Below are 27,756 nucleotides of genomic sequence, written 5' to 3'. Positions count from 1 at the left end.
GATGATCGCAAATTTTTAGGTTGATTTTTTTTTAATGCCCGGCTGGCAGTTGACTGACACATCCTCCACCATCGACCGGATGTAAGGGGCCACCCTGCTCCAGGCAGATGACAAAGATTCTAAAAGTGTTTAAAATGTTACATTCTTGTGTAATTTCCACATGATTTATTTTGTTGAAAGCTACAGAAGAATATTTATTTTCAAAAAAGTATTTTGTTCTATGCGACGTATGCCTCTCAAGACCTTTCTATGGTCATGTTACCTAAACTTAACTAAATTGACGCTAATCCACCTTTTTGTTCTTTTTTTTTCCAAATAAAAATCAATAAGAGAACCGATAAGGAACCTAATCGTTGAGCAGAATCAAAATTGGAATCTGAACGGCAAAAAATCGGATCAATTGCCATCCCGACTGATAAAGTAGGAGTCATGTCGTCCTCCTGCGCTGCGCTCCTCGCTGCAGGAAGCTGTTGAGCTGATTGCTGCCGCTCTCCCTTCCTCTTTGCACATGAACCATTTCCTGTATGACACCGTAGGAGCTGTCGGCGGCACTAAACGCTCCAAACAGCCATTGTTCTCCGGAAATATCCCTCAGTCCCTCCGGAGACATACTCGCCCCTTGAAAAGTGCTCGTTTCCCCCTTGACCCAACTTTCCAATGTCCCGGGCCGCAGAACATGATTCTCCTCTTTCATCAGACTTGCGCCTTTATTTACATGTTCAGACTATTTGGTTGGTTAGAGAGCAACATTTTAGAAGTACCGTATTTTTCGGATTATAAGTCACTCCGGAGTATACGTCCGCACCGGCCGAAAATGCAGAATAAAGAAGGAAAAAAACATATATACGTCGCACTGGAGTATAAGTCGCATTTTGGGGGGAAATTATTTGATAAAATCCAACACCAAAAATAGAAATTTGAAAGACAATTTAAAATAAATAAAGAATAGTGAACAACAGGCTGAATAAATGTATGTTATATGAGGCATAAATAACCAACGGAGAAGGTGCCTTGTATGTTAACGTAACATATTATGGTAAGAGTCATTCAAATAACTATAACATATTGAACATGCTATACCTTTACCAACATTTTCTTCCTCAATGTCGCTTCTAAACAACTCTGCCAACTCCAAAGGTATGTGCCGCTTCCTCTTGTCATTTTCTGCTACATATTTCACTACGTCCAGCTTGTAATCTGCAGTACATGATTTCCTTTTCGGTGCCATTTTTGTTCAGCCCTTCTCAGTTTTTATAATTTACCGCCAATGTTGAAATGACCCATTTTAATAGCTACGGCAGTAGCATATAGCAGTTAGCGTCCCATGACCCACAATGCACTTCTGCCATGACCCTCCCCCGCCAAATTCTTATTGGCTGACGTGTGTGTGATGATTGCTGACATTTTCTTCGTCCCTTCCGCGAATGAGATAAATAATATTTAATATTTTACGGTAATGTGTTAATAATTTCCCACATAAGTTGCACCCCCGGCCAAACCATAAAAAAAACCTGCAATTTATAATCCGAAAAATACGGTAAACAACTCCATTGTGTGGATTATTCCATGGATGAATGTGCAATATTAATGTTACTTTCATGTTCACACCAAGACATTTCAACGCAAAATCAAAGACATGAATAAAGCTCTGTTGTTCTTTTAATCATGTGAGCGTAAAGAAGAGTTATAATCAAACCCATTATTACTATTATTGTTATTATTATTATTGAATAAACTTAAAATGTAAATGTGACAATAATCATATTCAACTCCTCTAATTGTGTGTTCCTTTTTTTTTGTCCTGTCCAGTTTCTCAGGCAAATCATGTAGTTGATGTTAGGCGCCCATGTTGGCTGTTCAGATTTACTTTACAAAAGAAAAGTGTGGGATACTTCTCTTGTTGTTGCCTTATTTGTTTTTGACCTTATTAAATGTATTTATAATATCCTTTGGTGCAGGAGGGGATTGAAAGAGGGAAAAAAGGATGACTGAGGGGGAAATTGTGGGGACAAGAGGGGATAAGACAGAGAAACAGCAAACACAACAACAGCAATAGAGCAACATCAGCAAATACAATATGTACAAATATGATGGTCAAAGGGATAGGAAAGAAGCAGTTGGTGGAATAAATAATAATTCAGAAATGACAATGAGCATAATTACACTAGAAATGGATCAATACAAATACCAATAGCGCTATTAATAATGAACAATACCGATAATTTACCTCTATTATCAACAATACAGTGTTCAAATGCAACAATACATATTTGTAATGATAACTAGAGATACAAAAGAAAGCAGAAAAATTGAGGGGAAGAAAGAGAAGCAACCTATATTAACCTTGTAGATTGTTATAGTACCAATAGGTTAAGCTTTGTCAGCGTGCCATGTGTTATCCAGTTAACCCTAGGGCAGGTGTCAGCAACCTAAAATGTTGAAAGAGCCATATTGGACCAAAAATACAAAAAACAAATCTGTCCGGAGCCGCAAAAAATTAAAAGCCATATTACATACATTGATTCATTGAATTAAACTTTTATTAGTAGATTGCACAGTTCAGTACATATTCCGTACAATTGACCACTAAATGGTAACACCCGAATAAGTTTTTCAACTTGTTTAAGTCGGGGTCCACGTTAATCAATTCATGGTAAACAGTGTGTCATGAGATATAAATTGAATTAAGAGGACTTAAAGGAAACTAAATGACCTCAAATATATCTACAAATGAGCTATAATGATGCAATATTTACATATAGCTAGCCTAAATAGCATCTTAGCATTGATTAGCTTGCCGTGACCAAATATGTCTGATTTGCACTCCACACAAGTCAATAACATCAACCAAACTCACCTTTTTGCATTCATGCACAATGTTAAAAGTTTGGTGGACAAAATGAGATAGAAAAAGAAGTGGCATAAAACACGTCCTAGAGAGTCGGAGAAAGTTATACATGTAAACAAACTACGGTGCATTTAAGGACCGGCGAAATTAGTAGGACAAAACGGGGCTCGCCAAATACACAAATCAGTGAAGCATGTTTAATATAAACAGCGTGCTTTATAACAATTAGGGAGGTTTGTGTCATGTTTGTCCTCTGACAGAAACTATATTAAAACAAAAACAAACAACAACAACAACAACAAAATATATATATATATATATATATATATATATATATATATATATATATATATATATATATATATTTTTTTTTTTGCCTCATGTTTTTCCATTTTTCATACATTTTTGGAAAAAGCTCCAGAGAGCCACTAGGGCGGCGCTAAAGAGCCGCATTCGGCTTTAGAGCCGCGGGTTGCCGACCCCCGCCCTAGGGTAATAACGTTAATTTATGTTTGATGAAACATAATTATGTGCATGAGCATAACAAGTTCCTAAGCAAAGGTGACTTATTCATGTAACATGATTTTACCATATTATTATTAATTATTATTAATCATTAAATACATTTTTGCAAATATGTTGACACCTAACATATTACAATCATTCTACAAAATAATAGAATAAATAACATGAAAAATAATGTAGATATAGTGTAAATACTGTATGATGGAATAATAAAAGCATCAAAATAAATGAGCGTTCTTTTCATGGCCTGCAGAGGATGCGAATAATATAACTTCCTGTGAGTCATGTGACTTGTGGAATGGTCCACATTTTTCAGAGTATATGAATAATGAGTGCAGTTCCCCTTTAAAACCTCTAAAGGCTTAGTGGCCACATGTGTGGACAGCACCTTTGAGCTCTTATTTCCAAAACTGTGTACACTACTGCATTGGGGTCTTCTGGACACTTATGTGGACACTTATACTGCCATCTGGTGGTGTCAAAAGAGTATAACATACAATGGAATATGGGGGGAAAAAGTGTAAAAATAAGAATTAGCATGTCACTAAACATGAAGTACACATTTGTGTACTTATGAACTAAGTACATCATATCAAAAGATGATTTTTATTTTTTATTCTAATTAGGGTCCAATAAGCCCAAATAGCAAAGAGAAATTAAAAAAAAAACATGTAAACAAACAGCTGGGGCCTTAAGAGGTTAAATCATCATTTTTTCTTGGTAAAGTTTATTTTTAGGAAGCAATAACTACAAAAAATTATTTTTCTAGTCTTCATAGTAGTTTGATTTAATATTTTTAATTGTATTAACTAAATATTTATTGTCATTAATGTGCAGGACAATTTGATTAATAACAAATAGGTTTTTCATTTAATTTAATTTCATGCATTTTCACACAGCAAGTTGTTCTTCACGTAAATAAACATGACACTGTGTCTTTAAGAGTGCGATTACCCAGCGTGCTCCATGCCAGACCTCAGTCTCCGCTCTGACTGGCGCTCAATCAAGCGCGCGCACACACTGCAGCCTTTTCCAAACACACACACTTTCTTTCCACCGTAGTGTGCACACACGATGGAGTTAAAACAAGTAAAACATGTCATAAAAGTGCTCATTAACATATTTTATTGTACACTTTGGAGACACATGAATAACATTAACGGTTAAACTAACATTTTTCATCATATTTAAAAAGATGATGAAAAATGTTAGTTTTTAGTGTGTGTGCACGTTGCTATGCCGACCAGGCAGCTGAAAGTGTGTGTGTGTCGTGCGTGAGTACATGTCCTTACATGTCAGCATGTTGTTCCTGTGAGGATGGAATGCAGAAGACAGAACGCAGGAATGAGATAAGAAAGATGGAGGAGGAAGACTCCTCCTTCTGGGTATTTGGAGTAGGATGTGTCACATGTCCTACCATGTCAGTCTGCTGCTGACCGCACCTTTTTGTTTCTCTTTCCAGCCGCAGGTCAGAATCCCGACCACGTCCTGCAGGGCACGGGCGTGAAGCCGGAGATCCGGCGGCCCGGCGAGGATTCCACCATCGCGCCCGAGGACGCCGCCCGTTTCCTCAGCTGCTACTGCTCTGGACACTGTCCTGAAGACGCCACCAACAACACCTGCCAGTGAGTCCCAGTGAGCGCACCGGGAAATAAACCACTCCCATAAAAAAAATCTGTATATTACCTGCACCAGACTAAGCTGTGGATATAGTTTAGTTTAGGTTATTATTTCTTCGGTCAGTGGTCAACAAAATAAACCAACAGTTTTACATAAACAGTTGTACAGGGCAGCACGGTGGTAGAAGGGTTAGTGCTTCTGCCTCACAATACGAAGGTCCTGAGTTCAATCCCGGGCTCGGGATCTTTCTGTGTGGAGTTTGCATGTTCTCCCCGTGACTGTGTGGGTTCCCTCCGGGTACTCCGGCTTCCTCCCACTTCCAAAGACATGCACCTGGGGATAGGTTGATTGGCAACACTAAATTGGCCCTAGTGTGTGAATGTGAGTGTGAATGTTGTCTGTCTATCTGTGTTGGCCCTGCGATGAGGTAGCGACTTGTCCAGGGTGTACACCGCCTTCTGCCCGATTGTAGCTGAGATAGGCTCCAGCGCCCTCGCGACCCCAAAGGGAATAAGCGGTAGAAAATGGATGGATGGAAACAGTTGTACGCTCATAAATTGAAAATGTTGCAGTCCGAAAGGGTTTCGGCTGAAGTTATTATTACTTAGTTATTACTTATTGCGCCTAACCCTATAAACAATGTCAAATATCAATCAATCAATCAATGTTTACTTATATAGCCCTAAATCTCTAGTGTCTCAAAGGGCTGCACAAACCACAACACAAACCACTACAACATCCTCGGTAGGCCCACATAAGGGCAAGGAAAACTCACACCCAGTGGGACGTCGGTGACAATGATGACTATGAGAACCTTGGAGAGGACGAAAGCAATGGATGTCGAGCGGGTCTAACATGATACTGTGAAAGTTCAATCCATAATGGATCCAACACAGCAGCGAGAGTCCCGTCCACAGCGGAGCCAGCAGGATAGAATAATAAATAAATAGAAGATGAGCTTCCGAAAATAATGACATTTCTGCATCTCTGAGGGTTCTTTCTCCCAGGAATGCAGACGGACCACTTGGGACAGGTAAAAACATGATTTATTCTCAAAAAAATAATGCAAAGTACCAAATAGCAGAAAACAAGCAAAAGGAAAAAAAGTGCCGATCGCACTGGATGCTAAACTAACACTTAGCATAATCTATGGATGAAAAAAAACTTACTAACTGCAGCATGAACAAACAAAACTTACTTGGCAAGGTAACAAAACTAACGTGGACACGGCATGAATTGAACATGAACTGCGGTAATGCATGGAAACAAGCAATGACGCCAGGCAGACTGACTGGCAAAAGCAGGCTTAAATAGTGCCTCTGATTAGACACAGGTGAGCGTCCCGAAAACAATAAGCTGCCATGGCAACCAAACCAAACTCAGGAGGGGTCAAACAGGAACTAAAAGAGTCCAAAACTAACAGAACATAAGTAAACAAAACATGATCTAGACCACAGATCATGACAGCTTGTACACAACATAAACACTGTTCAATCATATACACAGTAAAGACATGTGAATTATCCTCGTACACGTGTTAGTTAAACCTTTGTACCAATTATATACTATATCCTAGGGGTCTGCAACCTGCGGCTCTAGAGCCACTTGCAGCTATTTAGCGCCGCCATGGTGGCTCCCTGGAGCTTTTTCAAAAATGTATGAAAATAAAAAAAGATAGGGGGAAAAATATACTTTTGTTTTAATATGGTTTCTGTTGGAGGACAACATGACACAAATCTCCCTAATTGTTAGAAATCCCACTCTTTATATTAAACATGATTATCTGATGAGAGTATTTGGTGAGCACCATTTTGTCCTACTAATTTTGGCGGTTCTTGAACTGACCGTAGTTTTTTTACATTTACAACCTTCTTCAACGATGCTACACAAAGACATATTTTATGCCACTCATTCTTTGTCTCATTTTGTCCACCAAACTTTTTATGCTGTGCGCGAATGCACCAAGTTGTTATCGACTTGTTGGAGTGCTAATCAGGCATATTTGGCCAGCTAATCGATGCTAACATGCTATTTAGGCTAGCTGCATGTACATATTGCATCATATGCCTCGTTTGTAGATATATTTGAGCTCATTTGATTTCCTTAACTTAAACTATCATTTTGATAGTAGGCTAATAAAGCTAATAAAGACACTTATATCATGTGTTGACTTCATTATATCACTTATAGAAGGCTTTAATTTTTTGGCGGCCCCAGACAGATTTGTTTTTTGGGTTGCCGACGCCTGCTATATACAAACAGTTATACTTCCATTATTATTTGTATCCCACATTTAATTTGTAATTAACATTGATCATAGTATTAACTACTGTGTTGATTCAAGAGTGATATATTTTTCCAAACCATCTTAAAGTGTTTTTCAAATGTGTGAATGGAACTGGAACATTTTAAGGAATAATCCAAGCTGTTTCACAGATGAACCCCACCTGACAGAAACACATCTACTTTTTAAGCTCCTTCTTATGTTTGCTTTCTGAAAGACAGCTGAACCTCTGAGGTCATCGGGACTCCCCAGGTTTAAACCTCTCCTGCCGACACCCTGGCAGCATGCGCTTATGAGCTTTGTACGTCACAATAGCAGTGTTGAGGTCAACAAGATCGTGCCGTTTTAATGTTTTTTTTATTCAATAAACAGAGCATTGGTATGGTCATGATAATCCGCATAATTTAGAATTCGAATAGCTTTCTTTTGAAGTAAGAACATAGCTAAATGTCCTTACGTGTTAGCATAAACTAAACTAAACTGTGGATATATACGTTGTGAGAATGAGTTATTTACACAGAAATATTTAGTCAATGTTTATTTACATTTCTTAATTGTCCGAAACACGGCAGTAAAACGGCTGATCAAACAAAACAGAAGTCATTGTCATGGACCCACTAGATGCGGGAACTAGTTCTCCAACGGACTCAATAACTCCACGGTGACGTTTTGATGCATTTACTGAGGAATTTGTGAAACTGAAAAAATACAAAAAGAATGCCATTGTAAGTTAATAATACTAACACAGACGCTATGACACCTGTTAGCATTTTAGCTAATGCTAATGATCCTGGTTACATTACATTATGATAGCACGTACAATACGCTTGAAAACACTCCTACAGACATCACACATGGGACGCTTTAGTAAATATGAATTGTTTTAGTTATATTGTAAAGCTTACAAACGTTGCTTGGAGTGATGAATGAAGAATCCATACGAGTAGAAACGCTATGGACGACTATCAGATGTTGAAAGCTCAGTTTAAACCGAAGGACAATGCAGTGAGAAAACTCGTCCAAAGGATGGCGCCATTGCACAAACAATAACACACATTTTCGGAGTTTTTTTGTTTTTATAGCGAAGAAAAATCCATGATTAGCCGCATCGTTTTATAAGCCACAGGGTTCAAAGCGCGGGGGGAAAAAAGTACTTCTACTCTTCAAGCGTTTCAGAAGGCGGAAGTAAATTTGATTGCTCTTGTTCCGCAGAACCAATGGTCAGTGCTTCGCCATCATCGAGGAGGACGAGCACGGCGAGCCCATCCTCACCTCGGGCTGCATGAAGTATGAAGGCTCACACTTCCAGTGCAAGGTACACGCACACACACACACACACACACACAGGATTGATCATGCCGATATGATCCATACATTTGTGTGTTTGATGGACAGGACTCTCCCAACGCTCAGACCAGGAGGACCATCGAGTGCTGCAACACGGACTTCTGCAATCGGGACCTGCAGCCCACACTGCCCCCGCAGGAGCCTTCTGGTACTTAAACTTGGTATTTAAGTGCGCTCACAGGAAGAAGTAATACAAGATGTCGCACTCGAAACGCCCCGATAGTCGCCACTTTGGCTATGAAGTGAAAAAGGGGAGGAGATACCAGTCAACAAGTGATATATTGTTTTTAGCAGGAGTGCACACAAGCCAGAATACATCACAATTAGGGCTGGGCGATATATCCAGATACTCGATATATCGCGGGTTTGTCTCTGTACGATATAGAAAATAAACTATATCGTGATATTCCAGTATACGTTCTCACACAGTTGCTTTTAGCTGCGGGCATTACACTATATGCATTTCCCACTCTTTCCTGTCTCCCCTTCTCACAGAGACGTAAAACAAGCACACCTTCTTACATACGTCACATACTGTCACGCGTTCAACGTCACACGCCCTCCTCGAGCAGAGAGGTAGCTACATGGGTAACATTAGCTGTGATGCTAGCGGTGCATTGCGAGTGCTAATACGAGAGAGAGAAGGTGCGACTCTGGTAACAAATGGAGTACCAAGAAAAAAAGCACGGGGTCCGTCGTCTGGCGGTGCTTTGGCTTCAAGCGGGAATATGTTGAACAATTATGCGGCAAAAGCATTGCTGCAAAAAGTAGCAGCACTGCTGTTTGATTTCCTACTACGCAGCTCATTTTTATTTGACAGTTATTGAAATATCTTGCGTGACATCATGCACAAAAGTGCGATTTATTTGTTTTAAACTATTGTAGTGGCGTTCTGTTCAAAAAGTGCACTACTTGAATGTCTGACAATCTTGCACTTTCTGTTTTGAAATGACGTGAATGTCTGTTCCACTGCTTGATAACGGTTTAATAAACACAGTTTTACTAAATTGACTTAGTTGAGATTTCCCTCTCTGCATGAAATTTAAACGTAGCATATAACAATGTTGTATGAAGAAGAATGTTTTAATGTAGACACATAGAATCATTATACTGCTGTGATTATATGCATCAAGTGTTAATCCAAGGCTAAGGCAAAATATCGCAATATATATCGTGTATCGTGACATGGCCTAAAAATATCAAGATTTTAATAAAAGGCCATATCGCCCAGCCTGAATCACAATAAATTAATTTAGAATTATTCTACAATGGAAAGATAGAGAAAGATATTTCATGTGCTGATAATTCTCCATCAAGTGTTTGAATTCCATTATTAAGAAGCTAAATGATATTAACATGGTATCAGTAAGTTTACAATTACAGTAATGTCTCGGTGGACAGTACTACATTGTCAGGAACTAAGTACACAGTGTACTTATTGAAGTGTACTGATACAAATATTGCATGACACAAGGTATTTTAATGGAAACTAAACACCTACCTCCATCTTGTTTGCAGAAGGCAGCCCCCACTGGTTGGCCTTCCTGGTCTCCATGACGGTGTGCTGCTGCACGCTCATCTGTGTCACTGTGGTCTGCTACTACAGGTAACGCCTCAGCATCACCTTGGCAACCGTGACACACCTGTAACTGTGTGTGTGTGTGTGTGTGTGTGTGTGTGTGTGTGTGTGTGTGTGTGTGTGTGTCAGGTACAAGTGGCAGAGCGAGCGTCAGTGCTATCACAAAGACGTGGAACAGGAAGTGTTCATCCCAGCTGGGGAGTCCCTCAAAGACCTCATCCACCAATCACAGAGCTCTGGCAGTGGCTCTGGGCTCCCCCTGCTGGTAGGAACATGACACCGCACCACTTTTGGCAGCCATGTTGACGTGTGTGGTTTGACGGCGACGTGACAACGTGACTCCTGCCTCGGCCACCAGGTTCAGCGTACCATCGCCAAGCAGATCCAGATGGTGCGACAGATCGGGAAAGGTCGCTACGGCGAGGTGTGGCTGGGCCGCTGGAGGGGAGAGAAGGTGGCGGTCAAAGTCTTCTTCACCCGCGAGGAGGCCAGCTGGTTCAGAGAGACCGAAATCTACCAGACGGTCCTGATGAGACACGACAACATCCTTGGTAACTCACATCGTGTGCTCATCAACTATTAACTATACAGGGAATCGGCATCCACGCATGATATCGCCACTCATGATGATGATATCATCATCATGATATCATCGTCACTGATGATGATATCATCATTCGTGATGATGACATCGTCACTTGTGACGATGTCACTAATGATATTGTTACTGGTCATGTGATGTTGAGATCACTGATTATGACGACGTCACTAATGATATCGTTTCTGGTGACGTTGACATCACCGATTATGGTGACACCACTAATGATGGCGATCTCACTTTTGTGGACCACATCACTGATTATGTCACTAATGATGATAACGACATCACTGATGACTATGTCAATGATGACACTACTAGATGATGTCATTGATGATAATGATGACGTCACTGGTGGCGATGATGATATCACTGATGACTGTCAATGATGACATTACTAGATGACGACATCACTGATAATGATGTTGACGTCACTGGTGGTGATGATGATATCACTGATGATTATGTCAATGATGACATTAATAGGTGACGACATCACTGATAATGATGTTGACATCTATGATGATGAAGTCACTGGTGGTGATGATGACCTCACTTTTTGTGGACGACATCACTGTTTATGTCACTAATGAGGATAACGACATCACTGATGACTGTCAGTGATGACATTACTAGATGACGACATCACTGATGATAATGAAGACATCTATGATGGTGACGTCACTGGTGGTGGTGATGATATCACTGATGGCTATGTCAAGATGACATTACTAGATGACGACATCACTGATGATAATGATGACGTCTATGATGATGACATCACTAGTGGTGATGATGATATCACTGATGACTATGTCAATGATGACGTCACTGGTGGTGATGATGATGATGATGCCATTGATGAGGACCTCACTTTTGTGGACGACATCACTGATTATGTCACTAATGATGATAACGACATCACTGATGACTGTCAATGATGACATTACTAGATGACGACATCACTGATGATAATGATGACATCTATGATGATGATGTCACTGGTGGTGGTGATGATGACGACCTCACTGTTGTGGACGACATCACTGACTATGTCACTAATGATGATAACGACATCACTGATGACAATGTCATTGATGACATTACTAGATGACGACATCACTGATGATAATGATGACATCTATGATGATGACGTCACTGGTGGTGTGACGATATCACTGATGACTATGTCAATGATGACATCACTAGATGACGACATCACTGATGATAATGATGACATCTATGATGATGATGTCACTGGTGATGATGATGATGACACCACTGATGATGACAACCTCACTTTTGTGGAAGACATCACTGGTTATGTCACTAATGATGATAACGACATCACTGATGACATTACTAGATGACGACGTCACTGATGATAATGATGACATCCATGATGATGACATCACTGGTGGTGATGATGATATTACTGATGACTATGTCAATGAAGACATTACTAGATGATGACATCACTGATGATAATGATGACATCTATGATGATGACGTCACTGGTGATGATGATATCACTGATGACTATGTCAATGAAGACATTACTAGATGACGACATCACTGATGATAATGATGAAATCTATGATGATGACATCACTGGTGGTGATGATGATATTACTGATGACTATGTCAATGAAGACATTACTAGATGATGACATCACTGATGATAATGATGACATCTATGATGATGACGTCACTGGTGATGATGATATCACTGATGACTATGTCAATGAAGACATTACTAGATGACGACATCACTGATGATAATGATGAAATCTATGATGATGACATCACTGGTGGTGATGATGATATTACTGATGACTATGTCAATTATGACATTACTAGATGGCGACATCACTGATGATAATGATGACATCTATGGTGATGATGATGATTATGTCACTGGTGATGAATACGATGACATCACTGGTGATGATGATGATGACTCCATCATTGATAGGCTTCATCGCTGCCGACATCAAGGGCACGGGCGCCTTCACGCAGCTGTTCCTCATCACGGATTACCACGAGAACGGCTCCCTGTACGACTACCTGAGGACAACCACGCTGGACACGCACACGCTGCTGAGGCTGGCGTACTCCACCGCCTGCGGCCTGTGCCACCTGCACACGGAGATCTACGGCACGCAGGGCAAGCCCGCCATCGCCCACCGCGACCTCAAGAGCAAGAACATCCTCATCAAGAAGAACGGCGCCTGCTGCATCGCCGACCTCGGCCTCGCAGTCAAGTTCAACAGGTTCAGACTCACTCACTCATATACACACTCTCCTCATTCATTCTTTCACACACTTACTCACTCAGTCACTTATACACTCTCATGTACTCACTCATTCATTCACTCATTCAGTCACCCTCATTAATTAACACTGTCACTCACTAATGCATGTATTCACTCACTCACTCAATCACCCACTCACACAGTCACCCACTAATTTACCAACTCACTCTGTCACTCACACACTCTCATGTACTCACTCATTCACTCACTGTCATTCACTCACACCGTCACACACTCTCTCACTCACTGACTCATTTATTCACTCAATCACCCACTCACACAGTCACCCACCAATTTACTAACTCTCACACTTTCACTCACACACTCTCAAGTACTCACTCATTCATTCAGTCACTCATTCACTAACACTGTCACTCACTAACTCATGTATTCACTCACTCACTCAATCACCCACTCACACACAGTCATCCACTAATTTACTAACTCTCACTCTCACTCACACACTCTTATGTACTCACTCATTCACTCACTGCCTTTCACTCACACTGTCGCACAGGCTCTCACTCATTAACTCATGTATTCACTCAATCACCCACTCACACTGTCGCACACTCATTTCAATCATTCACTTTCACTTACTCACCCACTAATTTACTGACTCTCATTCTGTCACTCACACACCGTCACACACGCACAGTCTGACACACTCATGCATTCTCACTCACTCTCACACTCACTCATTCATTCACTCACTCTGTCACCCACTCACTCACTAATGTATTATCCACTCAATCACCCACACACTGTCGCACGCTATCATTATTATTTCATTCATTCACTCACATTGTCACCCACTCACTCACTAATTTATTTATTACTCACTCAATCACCCACACACTGTCGCACGCTATCATTATTATTTCATTCATTCACTCACTCACACATACTCACTCACTAATTTACTGACTCTCACTCTGTCACTCACTCATTCATTCACTCACTCAGTAACTCACACACTCTCACATACTCATTCTTTCATTCATCGCTCACACACTTTCACACACTCACTCACCCACTCATTCACTCACTCAGTCTGACACTCATGCGTTCTCTCACACACTAAGAATCATTCACTCACTCACTCACTCACACACACACAGTCAGTGTCAGAGTGGCGGTGAGGTGACAGCGGTGTGTGTGTGTGTGTGTTTCCATAGCGACACGAGTGAGGTGGACGTGCCCCTGAGTGCGAGGGTGGGCACCAGACGCTACATGGCACCAGAGGTCCTGGATGAGAGCCTGAAGAAGAACCAGTTCCAGGCTTACATCATGGCCGACATGTACAGTTACGCTCTGGTCGTCTGGGAGATGACTCGGCGCTGTGTCACTGGAGGTACTACTACTACTACTACTACTACTACTACTACTACTACTACTACTACTTACTTACACACTAATACTTCACTATACTACTACTTTGAGTCTACTACCATAACTTCACTTTTAACTTGTATATACTGGTATAACTTGTATGTACTAGTATAACTTGTGTGTAATAGTATAACTTGTATGTGAGATTATAACTTAATGTACTAGTACATGGGTGTCAAACTCTGGCCCGCGGGCCAAATTTGGCCTGCCGTGTATTTTCATTTGGCCCTTGACGCAATATCAAATTAACATTAGAGCTGGCCCGCCGGTATTATACAGCGGCGGTGTCGCTGTAGCACCGCATTCACCGCTAATACTCATACTAATGCAATGCAAGCTTGGTCAACAGCCATACAGGTCACACTGAGGGTGGCCGTATAAACAACTTTAAGACTGTTACAAATATGCGCCACACTGTGAACCAACACTAAACGAGAATGACAAGCAAATTTCGGGAGAACATCTGCACTGTAACACAACATAAACACAACAGAACAAATACACAGCACTACCTCTTCCTGCACGCTACAATATAAAAATGTATTATTAGCCTGTGGGAAAAGTTTATTTTTATATTTACCTGAAAAGGCTGCAAATAGAAAAGATGCATTCAATTTCTATTTAAATTTGATTTGATATGCCGTTGCTATTTTTAAATTATTAGTATTATTTTAAACTCGTTTTGCATGTCACTATAAAGTTATATAAGTCTCGCTTGTTCAATATTCAATGCAAAACTTGTTTGGGTCCCTATTAAAAGGGTAATTTGTTCAACCTTGGCCCGCGGCTTTTTTCAGTTTAAAATTTTGGTCCAGTCTGTATTTGAGTTTGACACCCCTGTACTAGTATCTCTTCTATGTACTAATATAAGTTGTATGTACTAGTACAACTTATATGTGAGAGTGTAACTTAATGTACTAATATAAGCTGTATGTACTAGTACAACTTGTTTGTACTAAATTAAGTTTATGTACTAGTATAACTTAATGCACTTGTACAACTTGTATGTACTAGTATGACTTAATGCACTAGTATAACTTTGTATGTACAAGTATAACTTGTGTACTACTACAACTTAACATGTACTACTGCAACTATATGTACTACTACAACTACATGTGTATTACTACAACTGAAAGCACTACTATGATAACATGCACTATTACGATATGTGTACTACTGACACCGTACATGCACTACAACTATTTGTGTATTGCCACAACTATGTGTGTACTACTACAAAAGCTCTGTTGTCAATTTGAGGTTTGAATGTGAGTCACATGACCCCAGGAGAGTTACATGACTAAACCCACCCCCAACATGTCACCGCTAATTTTTTACTATAGGATGTCCATCCATCCATCCATTTCCTACCACTTGTCTCTTGGGGTCGCGGAGTGCTGCATTCATTCGCATTTTTTAACTGCTCCACCTGCAGGCTGAACTGTGTCACTGCAATTTTGTGTGTGTGTGTGTGTGCGTGCGTGTGTTTGAGAGAGTCCTGACTTAATGGGGACATCGCTCTGTTTCTCTGTTTATACAGTCACCTTTAGGGGACCTCTGACGGTATGGGGACAAAAAACTAGGTCCCCTAAAGAGAAACCTTTTTAAATGATTCTGAGGATAATGTCATATTAATTAGAACTTTTTTTTTTAAATGGTCCTCAGTATTCACGAACAATTGTGTGTGATTTATGCAAAATGATTTGAATGTGGTCCTCATGAACCATATTATCTCTTTTTCCCCAGGGCCCCCAGTATGTATGAACAGCACATTACTTCATCAATCCAGAGATTTAAAGATGTGTATGAGCTAACTGGGCAGTGGCCATTTTACCTCATTTTTTTAATGCCTCCACAACCTGTAGAAAGGGTGGTCCCCACAAGTACTGATCAACAACTTGGTCCCCATTTTGTTTGATAACCAGTGTGTGTGTATGTGCGTGTGGGTGTGTGTGTGTGTGTGTGTGTGTGTGTGTGTGTGTGTGTGTGTGTGTGTGTGAGAGTTCTGACTTAATGGGGATATCGCTCTGTTTACACAGTCACCTTAAGCAGACCTCTGACGGTATGGGGACAAAAAAACAGGTCTCCTAAAGAGAAACATTTTTAAATGATAGTCAGATCCATTCTGAAGATGCCTAAGTGATTTTTAATATATTTGATTTGAACTTTTTTTCCGTAATGGTCCTCAGTAGTCACAATCAAATTTGTGAATTATGAAAAATTATTTAAATTTGGTCCCCATGAACCATCTTAAGTCTTTTTCCCCAGGGTTCCCAGTAAGTATGATGAGCACATTAATTCATCATTCCAGAGATTTAAAGACGTGTATGAGCTAACTGGGCAGTGGCCATTTTACCTCATTTTTTTTATGTCTCCACAACCTGTAGAAAGGGTGGTCCCCACAAGTAATGAACAAAAACCTGGTCCCCAGTCCGTCTGATTGCGTGCGTGCGTGTTCTGGCAATGTTTACGTACTAGGGACATCGCTCTGTTTGCGCAGTCACCTTTAGGGGACCTATGACTGTATGGGGACAAAACAACAGGTCCCCTAAAGGGAAACCTTTTTAAATGATAAGTCAGATCCATCCTGAAGATGCCTAAGTGATTATTAATATATTTAATTTGAACTTTTTATTTATTTATTTATTTTTTTGTATAAATGGTCCTCAGTAGTCACGAACAATTGTGTGTGAATTATGCACAATTATTTAAATTCGGTCCCCATGAACCATATTAAGTCTTTTTCCCCAGGGTCCCCAGTAAGAATGATCAGCACATTACTTCATCAATCCAGAGATTTAAAGGCGTGTATGAGCTAACTGGGCAGTGGCCATTTTACCTCATTTTTTGTATGCCTCCACAACCTGTAGAAAGGGTGGTCCCCACAAGTACTGAACAAAAACTTGGTCCTCAGTCTGTCTGATAACCTGTGTGTGTGTGCGTGTGTGTGTGCAGGGATGGTGGAGGACTACCAGCTGCCGTATTTCGATGTGGTGCCGTGTGAGCCGTCGTACGAGGACATGTTGGAGGTGGTGTGTGTGAAGGGTCAGCGACCCACCGTGTCAAACCGCTGGAACAGTGATGAGGTGACACGGCGCCCCCTCTGGTGACACACACTCACTGTTCTGTATCCTAACTCTCTCTCTTTGTGTGTGTGTGTCCAGTGTCTGCGCGCCATGTTGAAGCTGATGTGCGAGTGCTGGGCTCACAGCCCCGCCTCCCGCCTCACCATCCTGCGCGTGAAGAAGACGCTGGCCAAGATGGTGGAGTCTCAGGACATCAAGATCTGACCTTTTGAACCGAAGACGGCGCCTCGAGTCAGGACGAGGACGCGCGTCTTTTCCCGGAGTGACGCTTTCTGTGAAAGCCAAGCGGGCGACTTCCTGTCTCCCTGGGAAGGAGGAGGCGGGGCCTCCGCATGACAATGGTGACACTTTTCAAAGCCCTGCCCCCAAAAACTTTTCAAGACAAGTTCAGTTCGGATTTTCCTCCTCCTCGTCGTGTTGGATGCGGTCGCCATGGAGACATCCACCGTCCTCTTTGCTTGTCCTAAAGGATCTCATTGGTGGAGACAACCCTCAGTGGGCGGGGCTGACTGGATTATTAGAACTTTATTTATAACAAACACCTCAACAGGAAACGGGGGATAAAAATGTCTTCTTAGCTTTGGCTCCTCCCACTGAGCTTCATACGTCCAATCAGACTTTGTAAATGTTTTCATTGAGATTTATTCTTCAGTTGCCAAGGATGTTCAGCAGTTACAAGCCACATTTAAACCAACAAATCATCTTTTTACATTTATTTGGTTGCGCTAAACTGAAGTTCAGAATGTTTTTCTGCCAGAGTGACCTTTTTTTTGGTGTTTTTCTCTTGGAAATATGCAAGAAGTTTAGAAATAATGTGGTATGTAAAATGTTTTGTACTTCATCTGGTTGTGTTCACGTGTATCCACTTTGTCCATTGTAACAATTCCAAGTAAATATTATTTTTAGTACTCAAACTTCACATTTTACTCTACTTTTGTTTTTCCCTGAACAGAAGCAACCAGAGTCCAGCAGCCCCAAAATTAAGTTCCACGAAACAAGATTGTTTGCACTCAGCGACCCCTGCTGGCTGCCGTAATATTACACTGTTTTTTAATTCTGTTTCCATGACAACAGGGACTAAATATTAGTTATCAGTACTTAAAAATACAATTTAAGGAATATTGAGGGGGCGATGTGACTATCAAGATACATCCCACAATTAGAGCAATAAGTTGCATATATTTTCTAAGTTGTCAAATTTAAAAAGTGCTTAACATGTTAGCTTGTCAGGTAAATTTGAAAATTCTCAAGCTTATTTTATGCCCATTGAGTTATTTTAAACCCTCTTTTACATTGTATTGCACTATTTGGAGTGTAATTGACAACTTGTGAACTACAATTACTTTAAATATCCAACAAAAAAAAGTCAGCTTTGAGCACTAAAATTACTGATCAAAAATGCTAACATGTCAGTAAAAAAGTTTTGTTCAAAGCAAAGTACTTTCCTAACCTCTGAATCGCAGGAGTGCTGGAGCCTATCCCAGCTGCATTCAAGGGCGATATAATTCGGTTGGTAGAGCGGCCGTGCCAGCAACTTGAGGGTTGCAGGTTCGATCCCTGCTTCCGCCATCCCAGTCACTGCCGTTGTGTCCGTGGGCAAGACACTTTACCCACCTGCTCTCAGTGCCACCCACACTGGTTTAAATGTAAAAATTAGATACAGGGGTTCACTATGTAAAGCGCTTTGAGTCACTAGAGAAAAAGCGCTATATAAATATAATTCACTTCACCCTGTTATTACATAAATGTAACATTCAACTCATTTCTGTCCAACGTTGACTTGACAGTGATATAGTGACAAGTGTCAATCACAGGTGGCTGATATACACATCGATACTGATATCTATCGATACCGCCAATACCAGGACTTTAAAACTTTAGTGTATAATCGGTATCTTCTCTTCCTCCATGTGATGAACCATGCAGACGCAGGTAGGTGTGGCGTGAGGACAAAGGAGTCATGAGGTGTGAAATGAGAAACATTTGTCTTTATTCCCAACAGTTAGTCCATCTTACTTGTCCTCAGGCTTGTTGAAGCAGTAAGTCAGACAACACTTGCCGCAGTAATGGCGGTCAAAGTGGCTCGCCATGAACACGCCGGCGCCGCACTCGTCGGCGGGACACTCGCGTCTCAGGCGGTGGATTTTACCGTTTTCGTCCACCTGGGGAGTGGATCAGGGGAAATGAGTGGGAGGCGAGCGCAACATCCTGGGAGAGAGAAGTGAGTACCTTGTAATATTTGAGCACGGCCAGCTTGACCTTCTTCCTCTTGTGCTTGTTCTTCTTGGGCGTGGTGTAGGACTTCTTCTTCCTCTTCTTGGCCCCGCCTCTCAGCCTCAGCACCAAGTGGAGGGTCGACTCCTGGGGTCAAACATGGCGTTAAACACCATCAATTCTCTTTACAACACTTTGAACCCTGGAGCTTATAAAACCGTGTGGATCATTTATGGATCTTTCTTAGCTGACAGCCATAATGTCAATCGTTTAAAATAAATGTTACGTTTGGAGACACTCACTCACTGCAGTGCCATTCCATTTAAAGCTTTCAACCGGAAGGAAAACCACCGTTCCATCTGCTAGCCATCCATAGCAGTTTTACTTGTATGGATTCCTTCCGCCATGCAACATTTGTAAGTTTTACAACTAAACCGTCTTATTTGTGATGTCCGTAACCCCATGTGTTTTGAATCGATGCGGCAAATTATGGATTTTTCTTTGTATAAACACCGAAATGTTGTGTTATTGTTAGTGCAATGGGGCCATCCTTTGGACGAGTTTTCTAACAGCAGGTACTGCATTGCCCTTCTGTTTAGACTGAGCTTTCAGCGTCTTCTGGTCCTCCATAGCGTTTCTACTCGTATGAGTTCTTCATTCCTCACTCCAAGCACCGTTTTTAAGTTTTACAATATAACTAAAACAATTATTTATTACTGAACCGTCCCATGTGTGATGTCTGTAGGAGTATTCCATGCTTGCACAGCTAGTGGGTCCATGACGATGACTTCTGTTTTGTTTGATTAGCCGTTTTACTGCCGTGTTTCAGACACCGTTTGGATACAAGGTATGTAAATAATTACTAAATATTTCTATGAACGACTCATTTAACGACATATCTGCGGCTTGTAGTCCGGTGTTGATGTTTGAGTTTATTTGGAACATGCAAGCATACAACATGATACATCACAATTCCAGTTTCTCTTTAAACATGTTCAAAAAGGAGTAGGAGGAAGCAGAGCTTATTTAATCCTACCCCTTTTCTTTTACAAAGCAGTTGCTAAAACTTTTGTTCACTCCCTGTTCTCAATTTATTCACAATATACTCCATAAGCAATCACAATAAATCAACAATACTCGGGGAAGTAAGTTGTATTTCATATGGTGAGATGAGTAAGATTATTTTGAAAATCAATGGATGGATGAAATAAATTCAGATTGTTTATCATGGTTCTTCTTTTTTGTACTTTATAAACACTTAAAAGTTTGAAGAGTTTCTTGTAGTGGATCATATTAGTACATTGATTGCTTTGCTTAATCCATTCCATCATTTAATTCCACATACTGAAGGTCTTAAGTGTTGTATGTGCATACAAATTATTTAAATAACACTTTTCTCTAAGATTATATTTCTCTTTGAGAATTGTTGCATATTCTCTGTGATGAGGTGGCGACTTGTCCAGGGTGTACCCTGCCTTCCACCCGATTGTAGCTGACATGGGTAGCAGCGCCCCCAAAGAGAATAAGCGGTAAAAAAATGGATGGATGGATGTTGCATACTCTTGGGTAGAAGGTTATAGTTTGCTTTGTGCATCATTTTACATGTTTGCAAATTCACTATATTGTGGAATTTCAGTATTTGTGATTCAATAAATAAAGGGTTGGTATGTTCCCTATATACAACGTGATGTATTATTCCAACTGATCGTGAATAGTGAATGAAGTGTACTTTATATGGAAACTTTTGTCAGACAAACTTTGGAGTGTGGCTGGAATACCGGTGCTCTCGACAGTCCGCAAAATCCGTCAACAATCATCGATATCAACCAATATGAAACACCTATATGGAGATAGTTTCTTCACCTTCTGGATGTTGTAGTCTGACAAAGTGCGTCCATCTTCCAGCTGCTTCCCAGCGAAGATCAACCTCTGCTGGTCAGGAGGAATTCCTGCACAGGACCAGTGATTACTTTCACACACTTATTCCAGACAAACTAGAAACTGCTCATGAAGACTACATGTAAACATGTACCAGCTAGCATGAGACTATTCATCCCATTACTGTAGAATGTCAGAGGCGACACGCAGAAAAGTCATTAAGGAGGAAAATTAGAACAAACTTGCCTTCTTTGTCCTGAATTTTGGCCTTGACATTTTCGATAGTATCCGAAGGCTCAACCTGCAAAGAAGTGAAGTTGGTGAAAATGTTCATGAGAATAAAATCAGCAAATCTCACTTCAAACTAATTTAATGGTCATGTCCGACCATAGATTGTTTGATTCAACAAAATAGTAAGCATTTGACAGGAATAATGTTCAGTGGTTTACATTAAGTGTAGCCAAGTGAAGCACTGATGTGATTATAATACACATAACTTTCAAACGCAATTATCATTTTCCGATACTGCGGTGTTTCAGGTAAACATCAAAATAAAACAGACTGTTAACAAAAATTGCACATCATCAATTTTGGACATCTTACTATGCAGTTATTTTTTAAACCCAGTTGGTTTGTTTTGTTCTTTTTTGTTACCAAGTGTAAATGAATGAATGAATTTTAGATACCTTCCTAGCAGTGTTTTTCAACCCATGTGCCGTGGGAGATTGTCATTTCACCTAATTGGGTAAAAAGTATTTTTTGAGGGGTTCCCACATCTGTGATCCCCTCCAAGGTTTCTCATTGTTATCCCATTGGGTTGAGTTTTTTTCTTGCCCTGATGTGGGATCTGAGTCAAGGATGTCGTGGCTTGTGCAGCCCTTTGAGACACTCTTGATTTAGGGCTATATAAGTAAAAATTGATTGATTGAGAGCGTGGAGCAGACAGCGTCCACAAAGTACATCCATACATGACATGACAATGTCCCACAAAGAAGGTTACTTAAGTCTTCATTGTAAACACAAAGCAACTGCGCGGAATAGCGTTCGAGGACATGAAACTGCTACAGGAAAATACCAACAAAACGAGTGCAAGACAACTAAAACACTACACAGGAAAACAGCAAAAAAGTCAAAATATGCCACGATGTGACAGGTGGTGACAGTACACCTACTATGAGACAAGAGCTAAAGTGATGCATGCTTGGTTATGGTTTGTATTCATATCCAACAACTGCGAGAACGACTTTTATTGTCAATATCGACTGCTGAGTTTAATTTTTTATGTTTTCTGCTGGTGGTGTGCCTCAGGATTTTTTCAAAGGAAAAAAAATGTGCCTCGGCTCAGAAAAGGTAGACATTGCTCTCAAGGTCGTATTTAACACTAAAGCCATTTAAGGCCTTATTTTTCGCACTTTGATGAATAATTTTGCCCCATGGAAAGCGAATTAAGGTTGACTTTAGGGCTGGGTGATGTGGAATGTAATCAAAATATCGCGGGTTTGTCTCTGTGCGATATAATAAATGACTATATCGTGATATTGGAGTATACGTTCTCACGGAGTTGCTTTTAGCTGCGGGCATTAAACTACAGGCGTTTCTCATTCTTGTCTCTCCTCACAAACACAAAACAAGCGCACCTTCTTACACACGTCACATACTGTCACGCGTGCAACGTCACACACTCGTCGAGCAGAGAGGTAGCGACATGGGTAACGTTAGCTGTGGAGCTAGCGGAGTGGTAATACATGAGAAAGAAGGTGCGAATCTGGTAACGAATGAAGGAAGAATTAATTCCAAAGAAAAACAGCATGTGGTCCAACGTCTGGCTTCAAGCGGGAAGATGTTTTACCAGTGTGCGGCAAAAAAGTTGCTACAAAAAGTAGCAGCACGGCTAATATGTAGCACCATTTGAAAAGACGTCCGCTAGAAAATGAAGAGTGCTTACTCGCATCATAACATCTTCGTTCGGCGCCACACCAACAAAATGCCCAAGCAACCATTTCCAAATCAACACAGTATGAAAAAAAGTCAACAACAGGAGATAACGTCCACGGGACCCTACCACAAACACTATTTGAGTTCCTATTATGCAGCTCATTTTTATTTGACACATTGAAATATCTTGTGTGACATGCACAAAAGCGCACTTTATTTGTTTTGAACTATTGTAGTGGCGTGTGTACAAAAAGTGCACTTTAATTTAGTGTTTTGATATGTCATCTTAATGACATCATGCACAAAAGTAGCTTGTTTTAAAATGTCTCTGACAATCTTGAACTTTCTGTTTTGGAATTTACATGAATGTTTGTGCCACGGCTTAACTTTAATAGATACACTTTTGATAAATTGACTTCCCTCTCTGCATGAAAGTTTAAACTGAGCATATATTAATGCCTTATGAACAAGAATGTTTTAATGTAGAGACTTAGAATCATCATACTACTGTGATTATATGTATCAAGTGTTCATTCAAGGCTAAGGCAAAATCAAGATATATATGGCCAAAAATTATTGAGATAATAGGCCATATCGCCCAGCCCTAGACTGGACTTCCACTATTACGTTAGATCCACTATGGACTGGACTCTCTCACTATTATGTTAGATTCACTATGGAGTGGACTCTGCCTAATGTGTTAGATCCACCGTGGACTGGAATCTCACTATTATGTTAGCTCCACTATGGACTGGACTCTCACTTATGTTAGATCTAGTAATGACTGGACTCTCACTATTATGTTAGATCCACTATGGACTGGACTCTCACTATTATGTTAGATCCAGTATGAACTGGACTCTCAATATTATGTTAGATCCACTATGGACTGGACTCTCGCTATTATGTTAGACCCACTATGGACTGGACTGTCACTACTATGTTAGATCCACCATGGACTGGACTCTCACTGTTATGTTAGATCCAGTATGGACTGGACTCTCGCTATTATGTTAGACCCACTATGGATTGGACTGTCACTACTATGTTAGATCCACCATGGACTGGACTCTCACTGTTATGTTAGATCCAGTATGGCCTGGACTCTCACTATTATGTTAGCTCCACTATGGACTGGACTCTCACTTATGTTAGATCTAGTAATGACTGGACTCTCACTATTATGTTAGATCCACTATGGACTGGACTCTCACTATTATGTTAGATCTCTAACATTTGACAACCAAACAATTAAACAAGGCGACACGGTAAAGAATCTGGGTATTATCTTCGACCCAACTCTCTCCTTTGAGGCACACATTAAAAGCGTTACTAAAACGGCCTTCTTTCATCTCCGTAACATCGCTAAAATTCGCTCCATTCTGTCCACTAAAGACGCTGAGATCATTATCCATGCGTTTGTTACGTCTCGCCTCGACTACTGTAACGTATTATTTTCGGGTCTCCCCATGTCTAGCATTAAAAGATTACAGTTGGTACAAAATGCGGCTGCTAGACTTTTGACAAGAACAAGAAAGTTTGATCACATTACGCCTGTACTGGCTCACCTGCACTGGCTTCCTGTGCACTTAAGATGTGACTTTAAGGTTTTACTACTTACGTATAAAATACTACACGGACTAGCTCCATCTTATCTTGCCGATTGTATTGTACCATATGTCCCGGCAAGAAATCTGCGTTCAAAGGACTCCAGCTTATTAGTGATTCCCAAAGCCCAAAAAAAGTCTGCGGGCTATAGAGCATTTTCCGTTCGGGCTCCAGTACTCTGGAATACCCTCCCGGTAACAGTTCGCGATGCCACCTCAGTAGAAGCATTTAAGTCTCACCTTAAAACTCATTTGTATACTCTAGCCTTTAAATAGACTCCCTTTTTAGACCAGTTGATCTGCCGTTTCTTTTCTTTTTCTTCTATGTCCCACTCTCCCGTGTGGAGGGGGTCCGGTCCGATCCGGTGGCCATGTACTGCTCGCCTGTGTATCGGCTGGGGACATCTTTGCGCTGCTGGTCCGCCTACGCTTGGGATGGTTTCCTGCTGGCTCCGCTGTGAACGGGACTCTCGCTGCTGTGTCTTGGCTCCTCTTTGGACTGGACTCTCGCTGCTGTGTCTTGGATCCTCTTTGGACTGGACTCTCGCGACTGTGTTGTATCCATTGTGGATTGAACTTTCACAGTATCATGTTAGACCCGCTCGACATCCATTGCTTTCCTCCTCTCTAAGGTTCTCATAGTCATCATTGTCACTGACGTCCCACTGGGTCATTATTGTCACCAATGTCTCACTGGGTGAGTTTTCCTTGCCCTTATGTGGGCCTACCGAGGATGTCGTGGTGGTTTGTGCAGCCCTTTGAGACACTAGTGATTTAGGGCTATATAAGTAAACATTGATTGATTGATTGATCCAGTATGAACTGGACTGTCAATATTATGTTAGATCCACTATGGACTGGACTCTCACTATTATGTTAGATCCACTATGGACTGAACTCTCGATATTATGTTAGATCCACTATGGACTGGACTGTCACTACTATGTTAGATCCACCATGGACTGGACTCTCACTGTTATGTTAGATCCAGTATGTACTGGACTCTCACTGTTATGTTAGATCCAGTATGTACTGGACTCACGCTATTATGTTAGACCCACTATGGACTGGACTGACATTACTATGTTAGATCCAGTATAGCCTGGACTCTCACTATTATGTTAGATCCACTCGACGTCCATTGCACCGGTCGTCATATTAACAAAAGGCCAGCCCTGCTTCAACACTCTTTAAAGCCACACAATACCTTAAATTTAGCATCTAAATTAATAAGATTGCCCCCCGGAAAGCGAATTAAGGTTGCCTTATTGAGTGCAGCTAAGCTAACTGCTAACGGCACGTGTTTCCGGTGCTCGACTAGCAGCTAGCTTAGCTTCGAGAGCACGACGAGACCGAAAGTGCGTCCAAGCCGGCATTTAGCTGACACTAAGACGCGGCAGACGTCTCATCGAGTGCGGGACACAAATATCAGCAAGTCAGCAACATTTTGTGGACATTTTTGCTGCTTGAAAACGGTGGAAGACGAGCCGCGGCCGGGTCGCTCACCTCGAGGGTTATGGTCTTCCCCGTGAGGGTTTTGACAAATATCTGCATCCTGGCGTTCAATCCACCTGCACCGGACAAGCACAAACAAACACGTCACCTGGCGTCCGGCCTCTAAAATGTCTTTTATTTGATTTAATCAAGCGAAAACTCGGAGCGCCATCTTACCAGCGGTTCACCCTAATGGCGGATCATGAGAAGAGGGCTTTCAGGCGGAGCGACGGGGTTTTCTGCCCGCCTTTCCACGGGTGAGGCGACTCCTCAGGTGCCTGATTAAAAAAACACAATATTATTGACTTTGTTCCAAATGTAAACAACAATAGTTATTTTTAAAGTTAATATACACATAGGTACAGAATAGTATTCAACGTTGTGTCTAAAAGCGTACAAAAGTCAACGTAAGCATAACAACGCTGGCAATCACGATTGCCCTCGTTATCGATACCGAAAGTTAAGCAATTGGGAAACCATTGATTGATAGATTGAAACTTTTATTAGTAGATTGCACAGTTCAGTACATATTCTGTACAATTTACCACTAAATGGTAACAACCAGATATTGATTTAAAAAAAAACTATATTATTGACTTTGTTTCAAATGTAAACAACAATGGTTATTTTCAAAGTTAATATACACATAGGTACAGAAAAGTATTTAACGTTGTGTCTGAAAACGTACAAAAGTCAACGTAACCATAGCAACACTGGCCATCGCGATTGCCCTTGTTATCGACACCGGAAGTTAAGCAAGGAAACCACTGAAGTAAATTTAGAAAACTACAGAAAAACGACTGTCCGTACATTTTTAAAGACTATAAAGGGACATGACAGAAATAATTGTTTACTTTGCGGTTATTAAATATTTATTTGCGTAATATTATCGGACTGGAGCAGCAGTGCCTGCAATGTCCAGCAGGAGGCGCTTCAGCACGCCATCTACAGGTGCAGTGAGGAGGCGCAGAGATTTTTTTATTTATTATTATTTTATTTTTATTTTTTATTTTGTATAAACCCATCCATCC

General features: G+C 40.9%; 2 protein-coding genes and 1 long non-coding RNA gene across 4 annotated transcripts in view; 1 reads left to right on the top strand and 2 right to left on the bottom strand.

The window, feature by feature from the left end:
• LOC133559611 (bone morphogenetic protein receptor type-1A-like) overlaps positions 1 to 18,511 on the top strand; it is a 61,350-nt gene extending 42,839 nt beyond the window's left edge. For both annotated transcript variants that reach the window (XM_061911527.1, XM_061911526.1), the window contains 10 exons: positions 4,836 to 4,998; positions 8,490 to 8,592; positions 8,673 to 8,772; positions 10,143 to 10,230; positions 10,333 to 10,468; positions 10,562 to 10,754; positions 12,777 to 13,074; positions 14,295 to 14,470; positions 17,467 to 17,597; positions 17,676 to 18,511. In XM_061911527.1, the coding sequence (XP_061767511.1) occupies positions 4,836 to 4,998; positions 8,490 to 8,592; positions 8,673 to 8,772; positions 10,143 to 10,230; positions 10,333 to 10,468; positions 10,562 to 10,754; positions 12,777 to 13,074; positions 14,295 to 14,470; positions 17,467 to 17,597; positions 17,676 to 17,801 (1,514 nt within the window). In that variant the 3' untranslated portion in view covers positions 17,802 to 18,511. The remainder of the gene's footprint in view (positions 1 to 4,835; positions 4,999 to 8,489; positions 8,593 to 8,672; positions 8,773 to 10,142; positions 10,231 to 10,332; positions 10,469 to 10,561; positions 10,755 to 12,776; positions 13,075 to 14,294; positions 14,471 to 17,466; positions 17,598 to 17,675) is intronic.
• Positions 7,236 to 10,462, bottom strand: LOC133559613 (uncharacterized). Its single transcript, XR_009808205.1, has 2 exons — positions 10,126 to 10,462; positions 7,236 to 8,859 (listed from the first exon to the last, which is right to left on the bottom strand). It is a non-coding gene; the product is annotated as an uncharacterized LOC133559613 (long non-coding RNA).
• Positions 18,512 to 19,563: 1,052 nt separating the features above from the next.
• Positions 19,564 to 26,989, bottom strand: rps27a (ribosomal protein S27a). The gene is made up of 6 exons (XM_061911528.1): positions 26,903 to 26,989; positions 26,738 to 26,802; positions 21,936 to 21,990; positions 21,675 to 21,760; positions 19,827 to 19,958; positions 19,564 to 19,759 (listed from the first exon to the last, which is right to left on the bottom strand). Exons 2-6 carry the CDS (start codon positions 26,783 to 26,785, stop codon positions 19,610 to 19,612), a joined length of 471 nt encoding a protein of 156 aa, XP_061767512.1. The 5' UTR covers positions 26,786 to 26,802; positions 26,903 to 26,989; the 3' UTR covers positions 19,564 to 19,609.
• Between the last annotated feature and the right edge of the window lie 767 nt (positions 26,990 to 27,756).

This window comes from Nerophis ophidion, linkage group LG09 (genome assembly GCF_033978795.1).
Source record: "Nerophis ophidion isolate RoL-2023_Sa linkage group LG09, RoL_Noph_v1.0, whole genome shotgun sequence".
NCBI classification, from domain to species: Eukaryota; Metazoa; Chordata; class Actinopteri; order Syngnathiformes; family Syngnathidae; genus Nerophis; species Nerophis ophidion.
This window is presented reverse-complemented; position numbering and strand designations above follow the sequence as displayed.